This window comes from Simochromis diagramma, unplaced genomic scaffold (assembly GCF_900408965.1).
Source record: "Simochromis diagramma unplaced genomic scaffold, fSimDia1.1 OVJJ01000389.1, whole genome shotgun sequence".
NCBI lineage: Eukaryota > Metazoa > Chordata > Actinopteri > Cichliformes > Cichlidae > Simochromis > Simochromis diagramma.
In genome coordinates this window covers 953,105-970,238 of record NW_024387227.1, presented here as the reverse complement: position 1 = coordinate 970,238, position 17,134 = coordinate 953,105, and the positions used below count along the sequence as shown (strand labels likewise).

General features: G+C 39.4%; 1 protein-coding gene across 2 annotated transcripts in view; it reads left to right on the top strand.

Moving 5' to 3' along the window:
• Nucleotides 1-17,134, top strand: part of syn2b (synapsin IIb) — an 81,747-nt gene that overhangs the window by 39,349 nt on the left and 25,264 nt on the right. For both annotated transcript variants that reach the window (XM_040052232.1, XM_040052231.1), the window contains exons 2-3: nt 12,552-12,609; nt 14,059-14,150. In XM_040052232.1, the coding sequence (XP_039908166.1) occupies nt 12,552-12,609; nt 14,059-14,150 (150 nt within the window). The remainder of the gene's footprint in view (nt 1-12,551; nt 12,610-14,058; nt 14,151-17,134) is intronic.

Genomic DNA, 17,134 nt, shown 5'->3' with positions numbered 1-17,134 from the left:
ACCCTCTCCATGCAGCCACCTGCATGTCGTGGAGTCTCCTTCAGCCTGGTCTTGAAGTGGGCTGCTACACATTAAGGATTAGCTAGTCCCAGGCAATCCACTCCTAAGAAGCTATTTGATTACTCTGGCTTTGGCTGTATATTTGCTGTGAATGGTAGCTATTTCTAATGCACAGAGTTGGAACAAACAGAAAGCTCACGTGTGCCTCTGCATTCGTCATGTTGTTGCTTCCATCAGCAGCGAAACAGTTATCACTCACTGACAGTTAATTCACTGCCGTCCCAAAAAACTTCAAAAGAAAAATGTATCTAAAATTTATTTCTCCATTTTAAATTAAAACCCGAACAGCAAACATATTTAAACCATTTTCCTGTAAATTCTAATACTTTCAATATTCTGTATTTAATTGAAATCAGAGGAGCCATAATTTATCATATGACCTGCTTTCCACAACATGCAGTGGTTTCTAGACACACAAATGAGCTTCAGTCTCTGGGATACCTGCTTTCCTGTAGGGCTCACTGAAGGAGGATGATAGCAGGAGGAGTTACAGCCCCCCTGGTCCGCGGCTAAATAATTCAAGCGACATCTACACCTCAAGGCAAGAATGTACAAGTCAATACCACTGATTCAATGGTTTCTATGCTGTGTCTGTTCCATCAGCACAGCCTATCAAAAGTCTGGCCCTCCTGACCAATTTTAACATTGAGCAAGAGCACGGAGTGTCAGTAAAAAAGACTGATACCCTGCTTAGTGAGAGAAAGGCAGGAGAGTAAATTATGTTTGCCTATTCATGCCTTGATCTGTCAGTGTCTGTGAGTTTCTTAGTGATTTACTGTGGCCTTCTCAACTAGCATGAGTCATCAGAAAGCTGCTTGTCACAACATGGTCAGACAAAGCTTGGAAACTAAATTGATAGATTATAATAAATCAGTGTGAGCAGTGTCAAAGAAAAATTAAAGATCAAATAGACAAGTATACTTGTAAAAAATGAAAAATAAATCCTAATATCATATACAGTAATGTAAAAAAAAAAGGTTTTCACAGGTCTCTAAGAACTCTTTTGTATAACCAAGTTCATTTCATGATTCTGTACCCTGCAGAGCCACTTTTAGCAGCAATAACTTGAAGTAATTCTTTTTTGTATGACTTGATCAGACTCTAATATCACACTTTACAATGTTGCTTCAGTTCACTGGAGTTTGTGGATATTCGTTTATGCACAGCTCTCTTAAAGTCTTGGGACTGCATTTAAGTCAGGTTAAGGTCTGGACTATGATTAGGCCATCACAAAATTTTGCTCCTTTTCTTTTTCACTTATTTTTTTGTAGAATTGTTGCTGTGCTTAAGATCTTTGTCCTGTATTATCATTCAGTTTCTACTAAGCTTTATCTGTCACATCCTTACATTTAACTCTAGAATACACAGAGGAGGTCATTGTCGACTCAATGTCTGCAAGATGCTCAGGTTCTGTGGCTGTGAAACAATCCCAAATCATCATCCCTCCACTACTGTGCTGTGTTTGGTTTTCACCAAACATGGTGCAGTGCATCATGGGCACACATCTCCACTTTGGTCTCATCTGTCGAGAGAAAATTGTTCCAAAACTTTGAAGGCTGAAGCCATGTTGCCATGTTAGGTTTTTAGAGAAGGCTTTCTCTTTTCTCTTCTTTTTGCGTTAACACACACGCCTGAGTACTCCAGACCAGCAAACAACCACAACTTCTGCTTTTATAGGTGTGGTCACACTTGATGATGATCAGGTGATTTACTCTCTTAATTCATATGGAAGAAGTAGGCGTGTACTTTTCCCCAGTTTTCCCAGTACTGCATAGAGTTCCATTAAGTATTTTTCACTTAACTGTATGTCTGTATTCATTCAATGTTTATCATATATTGTTTTGAATTTTAGTGCATTTAAAGGAAAGCAGACTGTTTTTTTTTTACGTGAAATATAGTGTACCTTTGAGGATTTTATTTCATCCAACAATAATTAATGCTCCCCATCAATAATGAGCATAGTCTATCGTTTACTGGTGTTTAATGAAGCTGCCTGTGAGGACCTGTGCGGTGTCTTTTTGAAGACAGTCTTTTTGGCTCAGAGGAACTGTCCTCATGCTCAGTTAAACACCAGGGTTTCATTATATTGTGGTTAGAGCCAGTTTGCATTGCTCTGTAATAGGAGTTGTAAACACCACTGTATGAAATCTACAGTTTAACATGACAAAATAGCAGGTATCCCTTTTTGAACAAGAGTGTATAAATACATACTCCACTTATATCCTGTTAAGGATTTCTGTTTTCTCACACCTTTCCTTGGTAGTCCAACATAAACACCTTAGCCAGTGATTTCAGATGATGCTATTTATTCATCTTTCCACCATATGACACAAAAACTTATACTCAGGATGTAGTCCGAAAGTTTCCATAGAGACTGGAAATGAATTCTTGATGTACAGCCTGCAAAGTTCACCGATCCCTGTGTTTCATTTTCATGCACCTACATTGTCTGTTTGCACCAGCTGTCTCTCACTACACTTGAGCAGACACTTATAATGCCCTTCTACCCCAGCAGCCGGAATCTTGATTTCCACAATGTCAAGTGTAGATCCAGTAGAGGCAAAGGCGAATACTGGCTCGGATTGCCACAACAAAAGAAGGGACAGCAGTCATGTTGTAAAAATTAAAGCATTCTTGATCATATGAAACTACAGTAGATCAGCTTTCATTTATTAAAATCACAGCTTTGTTCTTTTCAAAATGTTTGCATAACTTGACAACTTACATTTTTCTCTGTCTTCTCTACTGGTAGGCAAGTGTGTCAGCAATATAATATTTCCACAATTAACACAAAGTACCTTGCATGATCACTTGTGCACAACTCTTTTGTTTTCTTGCATCTTTTAGATGCACCTACACACTGAATCAATTATCAACCCTAACTACTGAGTGAGAGGTGGAAAAATGCCTCTGAAGGATAAACAACAGCTAAAATAGGAGAGAAAAGAGTGGAGAAATAGAGTGCCAAGGAACACTTTCTATCATAATGTTTATATATGTATGTGTAATAGGATATAATAGGCAGCAGATACAGTCATTATACCACGATTATTGACTGTATACTTGCCAAGTAAATCTCATTGTATGATACAGGACTTTAGGCCATGTATACATCTTTCAGGGTAGATATTTGTTGAAATGTTCCTGTCTATTTCATGACCTTTTAGCAGCCAGACGTGAAGTGTGTGGCTTTTGGTGTGAAGTTTCTCTCTTCTGTGCCTAGGAGCCTAGGAGCAGAGTAAAAACTTTAAGAACTGAAAAATCTACTACTATCTGACTTTTTAGCAGAATTATGCAGAGCGTGATGCTAGAGCTATTGCATGTTATCTTTATTTTCTGCATCTGCAATACTGCTGGCACTCATTTCTTTGCCTTTTGCTCTCATCTGTCTTTGTCATCTTTTCCTCTTCTCTTCCTCTTCTTATTGCTGTCTCTCTGCCATTACTATGCATTGATTTGAAAGGCTTAATTTCCACAGGCAGACTCATGGACTCCACCAATCAATAGCAAAAGTGGAATCATATTAAATGATCGTAGAAAAATGAGCTCAACCGTTACATTTAGACCAGTAAGAAGTCCTCGATAATTTGGCCTGCTGTTACTGTAGTTCACAAAATATGCATCTAAACCATCTATGTCATTTGAGATAGTAACATTTTATAATGGACTGCATTGCTAAACTTTACAGACAAATGTGACAAATGGTGTGCTGAGCTGAATATGAGGTTCCCACAGAGTAATTTCTACAGTTAAAAACATCATAGAAATATCTGCATCTGTTCCAGAAGTTCACAATTTCAGTAACACATCCACTTAACACAGAACCATTACTAATTGCTACTGTGTATCGCTTCTCTTTTTACTAAATTGAAGCCATTTGACTATTATGTAACCATGCAGACATTTCTTTTATCCCTAACTCTTATCAACTCAGTCCATTAGAAACTTACTTCAGGTGCATTTAGCTGATGTTCATGAGTTGAAGCTTACATTTACTTTTACAAAGACAATTCCCCAAATTTGGAGGTGCTGTGTAAAATGTAAATAAGAACAGAATGCAATGATTTGCAGATCTCATAAATTCATATTTTATCTGTGATATAGAAAACATATCAAATGTTTAAACTAACAAAATGTGCCAAATGTGTCGCATCCCTTCAATTTTTAACAGCAGTAAATGTCTGGGAACTGAGGAAACCAGCTGCTGGACCTTTGGGAGAGGAATGTTGTCCCATTTCTGCCCGACGTAGGATTTTAGCTGCTCAGCAATTTTGGGACATTGTATTCTTCAAATGTTTTCAATTGGTGAGGCCACCTGGAGTCTTCTGCGAAGCCCTGCTGTTGTGATAGATGTAGTAAACAGTTTAGCATTTTCGTGCTATAATATAAAAGGTCTTCCCTGAAAAAGGCATGATGGTGCCTTTCCAGATGTGCAAGCTGCTAATTCTATAGACTCTGATGCATGCTGGAACAGATGTAGGCTTTTGAACAAGCAGCATGGTCTCTCTGTTCTTTAGACTGGAGCAGGCAGCATATATGTTTCCAAACATAATTTCACATTTCAATTTGTATGACCAAAGAATAGTTTCCTTTTGCCTCAATCTCCGCATTTATGGATGACACAGTGAACTGTGTTCACAAATTTCTGCAAGTGTTCATGAACCCATGCTATGATTTCCACGATGGAACCATGAAGGTTTTTAACGCAGTGCTGCCTGAGATCATAAGCGTCTAATGATGACGATAATGTTGATGGCTTTCGTTGTTAGCTTTGCTTTATTTCTAGTCACATTTGGATTCTTGCATTTATGGTGCTTTTAGCTTTTTATGTAGCAGTAAAAAGTTTCAGTATCTGAATCTCACCTTAGTTTGAGCCACATTTTGCAATCTAGTTTCTGAGCTGTAAACTCATTTCTTGGGTTTCAATTACAGTGGGGCAAAAAAGTATTTATTGTGCAAGTTCCCCCACCTAAAATGATGACAGAGGTCAGTAATTTGCACCAGAGGTACACTTCAACTGTGAGAGACAGAATGTGAAAAAAAAAAATCCATGAATCCACATGGTAGGATTTGTAAAGAATTTATTCGTAAATCAGGGTGGAAAATAAGTATTTGGTCAATAACAAAAATACAACTCAATACTTTGTAACATAACCTTTGTTGGCAATAACAGAGGTCAAACGTTTACTATAGGTCTTTACCAGGTTTGCACACACAGTAGCTAGTATTTTGGCCCATTCCTCCATGCAGATCTTCTCGAGAGCAGTGATGTTTTGGGGCTGTCGCCGAGCAACACGGACTTTCAATTCCCGCCACAGATTTTCTATGGGGTTGAGGTCTGGAGACTGGCTAGGCCACTCCAGGACTTTCAAATGCTTCTTACGGAGCCACTCCTTTGTTGCCCGGGCGGTGTGTTTTGGATCATTGTCATGTTGGAAGACCCAGCCTTGTTTCATCTTCAAAGTTCTCACTGATGGAAGGAGGTTTTGGCTCAAAATCTCACGATACATGGCCCCATTCATTCTGTCCTTAACACGGATCAGTCGTCCTGTCCCCTTGGCAGAAAAACAGCCCCATAGCATGATGTTTCCACCCCCATGCTTCACAGTAGGTATGGTGTTCTTGGGATGCAACTCAGTATTCTTCTTCCTCCAAACACGACGAGTTGAGTTTATACCAAAAAGTTCTACTTTGGTTTCATCTGACCACATGACATTCTCCCAATCCTCTGCTGTATCATCCATGTGCTCTCTGGCAAACTTCAGACGGGCCTGGACATGCACTGGCTTCAGCAGCGGAACACGTCTGGCACTGCGGGATTTGATTCCCTGCCGTTGTAGTGTGTTACTGATGGTGACCTTTGTTACTTTGGTCCCAGCTCTCTGCAGGTCATTCACCAGGTCCCCCCGTGTGGTTCTGGGATCTTTGCTCACCGTTCTCATGATCATTTTGACCCCACGGGATGTAGATCTTGCGTGGAGCCCCAGATCGAGGGAGATTATCAGTGGTCTTGTATGTCTTCCATTTTCTGATGATTGCTCCCACAGTTGATTTTTTTCACACCAAGCTGCTTGCCTATTGTAGATTCACTCTTCCCAGTCTGGTGCAGGTCTACAATACTTTTCCTGGTGTCCTTCGAAAGCTCTTTGGTCTTGGCCATGGCGGAGTTTGGAGTCTGACTGTTTGAGGCTGTGGACAGGTGTCTTTTATACAGATGATGAGTTCAAACAGGTGCCATTCATACAGGTAACGAGTGGGGGACAGAAAAGCTTCTTACAGAAGACGTTACAGGTCTGTGAGAGCCAGAGATTTTCCTTGTTTGAGGTGACCAAATACTTATTTTCCACCCTAATTTACGAATAAATTCTTTACAAATCCTACCATGTGAATTCATGGACTTTTTTTTCACATTCTGTCTCTCACAGTTGAAGTGTACCTCTGGTGCAAATTACTGACCTCTGTCATTATTTTAAGTGGGGGAACTTGCACAATCGGTGGCTGACTAAATACTTTTTTGCCCCACTGTATATGCTGCCTCATTTTTCTTCCCCCGTGTCTTTTTAAGTCTCCATCTCGCTGTTCGATATTCCCCTGTTGTATTTTGGTAGCTGTTTTCTTCTGTGGCTTGTTCCTGGGTTTACATCCTTTGTCTTGTCATTCTTGATCAGTTTCAGCTGTGTCTGGTTACCTTATGTTTCCAATTTTCCGATTAGTTCTTGTATCTGCAGACCCTCACTTTGCTTCTGTTCTTTGTCATGTTGTACTGTTTAATCTGCGTGCCTTATACAGTTTTTGTTTCTCCTGGAATTTAATCAGCCTAAATAAACAGCTGTATGTTATTGGAATGCTGTTTTCTTTCGTCCTTGCATCTGGGTCCGAACATCTTCATTCTCCAAATGTGACAGCCCACCTTTACTACTGAGAAACTGCCATTCTAAGAAGTTCTTTGTAACGCTTGCATGTGTTTAAAGACCCCAGCATGACACACATACAGCCTGCGTTTGCCTTGCCACAACTCTTTTTATATCCAATCATGTCACTGACCTGCTACCAATTAACCTAATTAGTTCCTAAATGTTCCTCCAACTGTTTCTTTTCAGTGCCACTTACCTTTCCAGCCTTTTGCTTCCCCCATGAGACATGTTGCTGCCATAAAATTGAAAATGAGCTCATGTTTTTCCATAAACATTTAATACATTGTGAATAAAATATGGGTTTATGAGATCTGCATTTCGTTGCCCTGTACCTGTGCATGTGCAATGACAATAAAGTTGAATTCTATTCTATTCTATTCTATTCTATTCTATCTGCAAAGCTGCAAATCAATGCATTCTGTTTTTATTTACATTTTACAAAACAACCCATTTTTTTGTAATTTGGTCTTCTATTTTTGTCTGTTAGGCTCATTTTGATAATGTCTACCACAGTCTTAATGCATATATATCTATATATATCTTTATATATAGATATATATAGATATATATATATTTAGAGAGAGAGAGAGAGAGAGAGATCAATATTAACAACAAATGTTGTTTACACAGTTTGATGGTGGGGTTCAATGTAAAATTTCATTTACATTGAATTGTTGCTTTAACACAAGCTAATAGACTTTTGGGGAATTGCTCTGTACATATTTCCTCATAATGTTGATCTCTGCTGCAGTGCACTTTAATGCCGTGTAGTCCGTCACTGCTGATGGATTGAACACACTTTTCGGTTTTCTCTAGAATAACAAAGCAGCAGTGGGTGTGTGTCTCTGGGCAACACTATTAAACTCTGCTCAACTATATGTGTTTATTTTTTAGGACATTAGTGGATGCTATGTAATAAATACATGAAAACTTAGGAATAACCTGTCAGAGATGATTTGTTTTTGGCAGCTTTGGGATGTATGGCATCCCATAGCCTAACAGAACTAGTCACACTATCTGCCCCCTGAGAGTGCTCATTATGCTGAAGGAAACAGAGGCTTGAATGGATGTAACAGAGAGAAAGCTTTCAGTATAACAGTCTTTGCCTGAGGGTGCATACAGTGGCTTGCAAAAGTATTCGGCTCCCTTGAACTTTTCCACATTTTGTCACATTACAGCCACAAACATGAATCAATTTTATTGGAATTCCACGTGAAAGACCAACACAAAGTGGTGTACACGTGAGAAGTGGAACGAAAATCATACATGATTCCAAACATTTTTACAAATAAATAACTCAAAGTGGGGTGCCGCTGAGCTCCTGCGCCTTCGCGGGCAGCTATCGCTCCTGTCGCCGGCGGAGCTAGGTACCATTTTCCACAAATTTGATCTTCAGTTTCACTGTTTTGCTGATGACACCCAGTTATCTCTCTTACAAACCTGATTCCTCCCTCCCACCTTCCTCCCTTTCAGAATGTCTATCTGAGTTAAAATCCTGGTTTACCTCTAATTTTCTAAAGCTCAATGAGGATAAAACTGAGATCCTCCTTATTGGCACCAAATCCAACCTTCTGAAGGCGAACCATTTCTCACTCACCATCGATAACTCCACAGTTTTCCCTTCTCCTCAGGTTAAGAGCCTTGGTGTCATCCTAGACAGTTCACTTTCCTATAAATCTCACATCAATAATCTCACCCGTTCTGCCTACTTCCATCTACGTAACATTAACAGATTGCTTCCTTCTCTTTCCACCCAGTCTACGTCCATTCTTGTCCATAGTCTTGTTACCTCCCGTATTGACTACTGCATTTCTCTTCTGCATGGTCTCCCCCAAAAATCCCTCCATAAGCTCCAACTGGTTCAGAACTCTGCTGCTCGCATTATCACCAGAACCCCCTCCTACCAGCACATCACCCCTGTTCTTCAGGAACTTCACTGGCTCCCTGTGAAATTCCGGATAATATTCAAACCTCTGTCAGTGCGCCCCAGGGCAGCTGTGGCTACAATATAGCTTGCCATCGCCAGTGTTAATGTGTGTGTGAATGGGTGAATGACTGAATGTAGTGTGAAGCGCTTTGGGGTCCTTAGGGACTAGAAAAGCGCTATACAAATGCAGGCCATTTTATTTCTTCTGCTCACCTTCAAGGCCATTCATAACCTCGCTGCTCCTTACTTTTCTGACCTGTTAACCACTACCTGTTCTGCCCGTTCACTTCGATCTTCTTCTTCTATCCAGCTTGCTGTACCTTCCTTCCGCCTCACCACCATGGGAAGCAAAGTTTTCAGCTGCTCTGCTCCCAGGCTGTGGAACTCTCTGCCCCCAGAAATAAGAAACATTGGTTCTCTCTCAGTTTGAATCCCAACTCAAAACTCATCTGTTCAAATCTGCATATTCACTGTGAATCCACTGTTTGTTAATTTTATCTTGTGCTTTTATTTTATTGTTCTTATTCTGCCATTGTTTTACTAAGTGTTTTATCCTATTGTAAAGTGTCCTTGGGTGACTTGAAAGATGCTCATAAATAAAAAATTATTATTATTATTATTATTATTATTATTATTATTCAGCCCCCTGAGTCAATACTTTGTAGAACCACCTTTTGCTGCAATTACAGCTGCCAGTCTTTTAGGGTATGTCTCTACCAGCTTTGCACATCTAGAGACTGAAATTCTTGCCCATTCTTCTTTGCAAAACAGCTCCAGCTCAGTCAGATTAGATGGACAGCGTTTGTGAACAGCAGTTTTCAGATCTTGCCAAAGATTCTCGATTGGATTTAGACACCAGATAGGTCAGGGATAAAGTTATTGAGAAATTTAAAGCAGGCTTAGGCTACAAAAAGATTTCCCAAGCCTTGAACATCCCACGGAGCACTGTTCAAGTGATCATTCTGAAATGAAAGAAGTATGGACGGCTAGGTTTACAGTTGTTCCATACTTCTTGAATAATTACACACACACCCCACTTTTCAGTTATTTATTTGTAAAAAATGTTTGGAATCATGTATGATTTTTCGCTCCACTTCTCACGTGTACACCACTTTGTATTTGTCTTTCACGTGGAATTCCAATAAAATTGATTCATGTTTGTGGCTGTAATGTGACAAAATGTGGAAAAGTTCAAGGGGGCCGAATACTTTTGCAAGCCACTGTAAGTCTGTGCTGGCATGGCAAAGCATTGTTTCTACCTTTATGCCTTCTATCTTATTGTATACTATTCTGGGTTTGCTGGAAACTGGGTCGTGTGTAAAGGGTAACTTCCTCCTACTGACCTACAGTGGTTTACTTTGACTTGCAAGTGAAACTGCTTTTTTTCCACTAGGTGAGGCAAAAACCTTACCTCTTTTCAACGTGGTTTTAAGCTACTCTAAGCTGTGTTACATGCATGATTGTTGCATTATTTGAGAACCAAGTAGTTTTAGCTTCAGGTAATGCAAACCATTGAACTGTATGTTCCAGCTAAGCATTTGCACTGTGCAATATTTAAAGCTATGTTATAGATATATTTACTAGCCTGCAAAACTAATTTCCAGCCTTAGCAAGCAGCAAAGATGTAGTACAGATGTAGTTATAACATAGCTTACCCGGTGAATTACACTGTGGAGGATTTAGCTGCTAAATAATTAGACATTTCCTTTAAGTAGTGGCAAAAAGCACAAGTGAATACAGGATATATCGAGTTGCACAAACACATAACTAGATGCAGGCTAAGGTCGCTGCTTGTGTGCTGGATATGTAAAAAGTCACCTGTTTGCATTTACTTTTGCTACTTAAGTGTGACAGTGTCAGTGGTCAATCTTTACTGAGAATAAATCGCAGTAATACAGCTTTGTGGACATCTGATACAACAACATTTTGTCATCACACACACATTGAATGTACAGGTCATCTCTGTTCCTATCCAGTAAAAATTCACTCCCAGAAGTTCACTTACAGCTCAGTTGAGGATATTTATGTGCACGTCCTGCATTTTGCTATGTGACAGCAGCATTATTCTTTTTAATGGAATTAAACAAAGAGGCTCCATCAGCTGTCTTTCAGTAGAGCTCTATAATTGTCCATTAGTGTGTTGCCCTGGTATTGCATATCTCTGTGTATTGTTTGCTTCATGCACCAGATACTGAACACATACTGAACCCTCATTTGCTCCTAAACCCATTCAGCAGCAGAGGCACCAGCTATGTTTGACTCTCAATACTCTGTTTGGAGGCACTGTGGTGTAACTTGTTGAGTCAATGCTGTGGGAAGTGATGACATTTTTCATTCATAAGTATGATGCGTGGCATGGGGTGGTCATTTTTCACGATGCAGTAGAGGCTTCAGTGGTGAATTCATGGGTGTCACCAGTGCAGTGTGTTTAATCAGCTGCCTGTGCTGAGACACACACACACACTAAAACGATCGCTTTCTAGTAGGGCTAATAAAGATATATTGCTGCAGTTATAAGGTCACCAATTTTGTTGGTGTGGTTATTGATTGTCAGAAGTTAAGGCATCATATCCTCAAAGTGTTTCTCTCACAGATGGTCTAATCCTAATGAACCACACTAACGAGCCAGATGCCTGCGTGCCGCATTACACGAGGTCCCTGTGAGGTTATGTGGAAAAAATCCCTGCAAATATTTTTAATTGACAGCACAGAGAGGAACCATGTGTGCGTGTGCAATCTGATGTCATGATAAATTGTGGTACATGAGCTGGCATAATATTTGTCGAGGATGTCTGTTTGAATGAATAATTGAAGGAGGTTCAATTAGGAGTGAGATTAGAGAGGGAGTCGTTTTACCCGGGATCCAAATGTGTTTGGAGAACTCACTTCTCCATCTTTTTAGATGCATCTCGTCTCCTGGAGTTTCCTGAAAAGACATCTCACAAAGTATTTCATAATAAATTTGGTGAAGACTCATAAAGAAAAGCTATCAGATGCGACTTCCAAAACATGTCTGCTGTTTTTGATTCATGTTCTTGGTTATTGCTTCTTCTTTTTTTTAAGAGTCAGTGTACGGTTTGATGATGGATGTGCAGTAAACACTCTGCGATCCATTTGTGATGCCTGTGTATAATAAAAACATCCTGCTTGTGTTTTGGCTGACGGTCTTTGTGCCTCTATTGCTCTTCTCATTCTCTGTGCCTGTCTGTCTTTTCCTGCCTGCTCTCCATCTGTCTGCCTGTTTGTGTTTACTTGCAATCTATTTCTACGTCACTCTTGAGCGATTGGCGGCCGAGATATTAGTACGTAAACATCGAACAACACACTTATTGGAAGCATTTATCATTCAAACTGCAAAATGTTTTACAGTTTGGATCAAAATTTAACGTCACCACCATGACCAACTGCAGTTTCAGCACGGCCTTCTTATCTACTGTATCTTTTGTAATATGTTCACAAAGGCTCATTAAAATATGCTTCGTCATGCAAATATGAGAAAGTTTGGCCATTAGAAGTGCACAAACAAAGGCCTCCATTTTCTGTCTCCCATTTGTGCCACAGCAGCTATATTGTCCAGTAGAGGGCAGCATAGACAACTGAGAGGTTTGGTGTGTGCAATAGCAAACTAAAACACTTCTCTTCTTTTGCAGGGGCAAAGTGTTTCGAGGAAAGAAGGTCCTTGGGGAATATGACATCAAAGTGGAGCAGGTATCATGCTGGATTTAATAAATATGTGATGCTACAGAAAAGAGATGCCAGTCATCAAAGTGAACTGACATTCTATTGAGTATCATTAATAATAACAACAGAAGATGCTTTTCGCAGCTGTAATGATCTGAGAGGAATTTAAGTTTTCTCTTTAGTTTAGCTTAAATCTCTTGGAAAACTAGAAACATTACTGTAAACATCAGTAGTATTTTAAGCCACTAGGTCATATTATGCTGATAAACATTTTAGAATGCTAACAGGCTAAACACAAGATTGTGTGAACCTGGTAAATGTTACCTGCTTCACACCATCACCACCAGCATCGTCAAACAACATATGAGGTTGATGGTGTTAAAATTTACCCCCAGGATTCTCATATTGTCACCTCATAGCAAACTAAACCTTAACATTAACACATACAGCTGCTGTCAAGACATGACGTCTCTTTAATGTTGAAATCTAATGTTGCTGATGACCTTGTAAACGAAGCTGTTTGATTTGGCCACATTTTCTTACGTAACCTTCACGTACAGTAATACTTTTTTGAGGTGTTTTGGTGCGGAAAAATGGAAAAATAATCAACTGTTTTGTATACGTCTGGCTTTACATTGATTTACTTTGTTTTTTAAACATCATAAAATTTTATTGTCCTCATCTGTCTTCTCCTTTGTCCAGTAAAGTGAGTGTCCACGCATGAACAGTTGGCTAGACTTGTAAAACAAAAAAAAGTACAGTAAAATATACAGGACCTGTGTATTAGGCTGTACAGTTATTTTTGCTCACGTTGTTTCAGATGTAGGATTTGGCTGTCACAGTGGTTTCATATTGGTTCAGCCAACTAACCAGAAAATCCTTTTGCAGTGCTCGGTTACTGCATTTGAGATGACTATTCTCTGGGGTTTCACACCAAACAGTTTCACACCTAATAGATGTTGACAGTTAAATTACAACCTCAAGCCTCACCACAGATGTGAAATAGACACCAGTGGAGACAGAAGTCGGCAGCTATGAGTCACAGACAGATCTTCGCTGTTTTTTCGACCACACCAAAGAGCACCCATGTACATTGTTTTGCTGCACAAGCACACGGTTTATTTACGCTGCATAACACAACGTGACTGCGTAAGTAAATAACAGCAGGAAAAGTCTGTGAGGTTGAAAAGTGTCGTTTAAGGACATTTGATAAAAGTGGAAGTTTTTTTTTTAATTGTTTGTTTTGATTGCACCATGACTCATTCATTCAAATGATTAATAATGAATAATGTGCATGCTGTGAAAGTAGCTTTATGAGAGAGAGAAATAGCACATTGGACAGAATTTCCTGCACAAAAACCTTCAACAATGAAACAATGTTATTTATTAAAAGCACAAATAACCAATCATAAGCATCAGATTGTATCAACATTGCATAACTGATTAAATTATCCTCTTTTCTCCTTCGCCACGTAGGCTGAGTTCTCAGAGATCAACCTCGTCTCACATTCAAACGGGACCTGTAATGTGGACATGCAGGTCATCAGGGGCGGGACCAAAGTTGTCAGGTCAGCATCACACGTACACAGACATTGTCACACACATAGAGTAATTGTTAAAACATCATTATCCTAATGAGTAAAATTGAACAGGAATAATCCCAAACTAGAAAGAGAAACAACACAAATTCATAAACAGTGTAAATGACGACAGTGCATACGAAAAAACCCCAACTTGACTTCTACCCACTCTGTAACTTACCAGCAAGACACCTGTCAGCAGTGCTTTAGCTTTCGGTGTCATTCATCTTTTCCTGATGTTACTGAAAGTGAAACAAAACATAAAGAGAGACAGGAGCAGGCCATTGTGCGGTATGGTGTTCATCAGAAACAACACAAATTCATAAACAGTGTAAATGACATTTGTGAGATCTTTGTGAGATAATTTCACTTTGGTTCTCACAGAAAATAGTAAACGCACATGAAGTGCACCAGTAAGCAATAAGAGCTTTTGATGGCAAACACAATGCAGCTGTAACCATTAACTAACTTTTCCTACAGTAATGCCATGAAGCCAAACCTACACCATCTTCACAAAATCACCAAACTTTGTAGTTTTACTGCTGTTGCAAGGGCACACAAAGGAGCACCAGGCACAACGCTCCACGTGACACAAATGATTCTCCTCTTAAATTACAGCCACTTAACACAAATAAGTCCTTGGAAAATTACCACCACTTTGAATCCTTGTGAAAGGGCAAGAGCAAACTTACAGTTTTAGCCCTGATTTACCACATTTATGCATCAGTTAGCGTCGTTTCTGTAAGACAGAAAAGCTTCAGAGTGCATTTGGAAAGAATGAACATTGTTTACTGAAAGCTCTGATCAGTGGAAAAAGAGCAGAGGCGTTTGACCACAACCATCACCCGCAGGGCGGTACAGTAGATTTGCCTATACTGTAGACATGCTCACACACCACAAACCACACTGACAGAGACACCAGTATCCTGGCTGAAGACTGGGACTTATTAAGCAAGACGGTAGCTCCTACTGGTGTAAAACAAGCAAAAAACCAACAGGAAATGAAGGGTGTAGCATTAGTTTTATGATGGGCTGGCCTGCACATGCTCACACAATGACCAGGGCCAAATGCTGAAGATCATGTGGAGTAAGGCAGACTTTAAATTACTGCGGGCAGAATGATTCACACTCGTCTGTCCCAGCTGTGTCATGTCTACGGAAGTCTTATTCTTTGTGTGGAGGCGATGAACGAGTTTCCAACATAAACCTCAGTGTGTCTTGCTGTCTGCCCGTGTGATGCACAGTTTTTCGACCTGAATGCACCTACAATTGATTCTGTAATTACAGCGTGTTCATTGATTTCAAGTCAAAGCGGGGAGTTCCTAACTGCTCAGATACTGCGTTGCTAAGTAACCTCGATCCCCGAAGATCTTTTATGTCTAGACTTTAACACTGCACAATCTACATCTATACTGTCTTTACTGAACAATTTCTGTTTTGTTTTTTTTTTGTTTTGTTTTTAATTGTTATGTATGAAAAATGAAGCAATAACAAAAAGTTTTGTTTTCTCATTATTTACGTTGAAACACTTTGCACTTTTTGCATTTGGGTGGTATTTTAGCAGTACTCACAGAGCATTTGGCAAACTCTTCAGTGCATGTATGCATAGCTAGCCTCCACATACTCAGACACACAAACCAAAATTTGGATTTAATTGCTTATTTTTTAATGTATGTTAATGCACGTTGGCCATAGTCAGTATTCATAACATCAGTATGTGAAACTCCCCGAAAAACAGCTAACGTGGCTAAGTCTATTACAGCAATTTCAGTAAATGCAACAGTGTTGCATTTACTCATTGATTGTTTGTGATCTGAACCATTTTGGGTCTGCTTATCCAGGAAAAACTGAATCTCTTTTGCTAATTGTTGTGGTGCGTACATGGAGAGCATCCATATGCTTAGCCACACACATAGGATTTCAGGCTAAACAGGAAAAGGCTCCGCTAAACGAATCATGCTATTTGATGAGAAGTCTTCAAGAGGCCATTAAAAATGTTTTAGTTTTGTGTTTTGTCTGACTTTTGTCTGCTTTATTGAAGAAATTACTATTTATTTCTAAATAATCATCTTTTTGAGTTAAAATAATTTATATTTAGAGTCACAAATAAATGTGCTAAAAGGCTAAAAAGTGCTATATTTAAAAGGCCCTCTTTTATAAATCTCAGTCATTGTTCTCAGTCGTTTAAGCCTCATTTCCACTCCCATATTTAGCCACAAATAAATGGGCACACGCCTTAATTTCGTCATTTACAAAATTGCTCTTCTATTTAATTATTGGACAAACTGCCAAGACAATATCCTGGAAGAAGTTTCTAAAGCACAGAAAATGAACTTTGGGTTGGTGTGGTTCACTTATGGAATCTCAAACAAAAGAAACTAAGGATAACCTGAAAGGGCTTGGGTCAATGATCCTGGCAGTGACAAAACAATCTATAAATAAAGATATACGAACAGTACTAATATTAGGGATAGTGGTAAAAGTGACTGACTCAATACAAAGCAGTACACTACAAGGATGTATGTGAGTTGGAATTTATGCATAAATTACTAGCGGGTGAGTTTGTAGACAGAAAAAATAAAAAGATAATAAGAAATGTAAGCTCTGTCTCCACTTTACCTGAGTGGGATTGGCTTGCTCCAAAAACCCAGTGCATGCATGGCCAGAGTATGCCTAACGTCTGCATATTCGTTTTCAAAAACCAGTTAATGTGTGGGGAAAATTGTGCCTGTTGCATCTATGTGAATACATCGTTTATACATGTGACAACCATCGCTTTAGTTTCATTTCATACTGAAAGCTTGTTTGGATGGCTGTGACTTTCTTGGCAACATCGAATGAGGGTAGTACTGATGAGCCTTACTGCCAGTAATGAAGAGGTTACAGTCACATTAATTGCTCTGTCCTCTCCACCAGAGTCTTTTAGTTTGTTGGAGTGTCTGATTAGTATTCTCAGTGCATGAAGAGCTGGT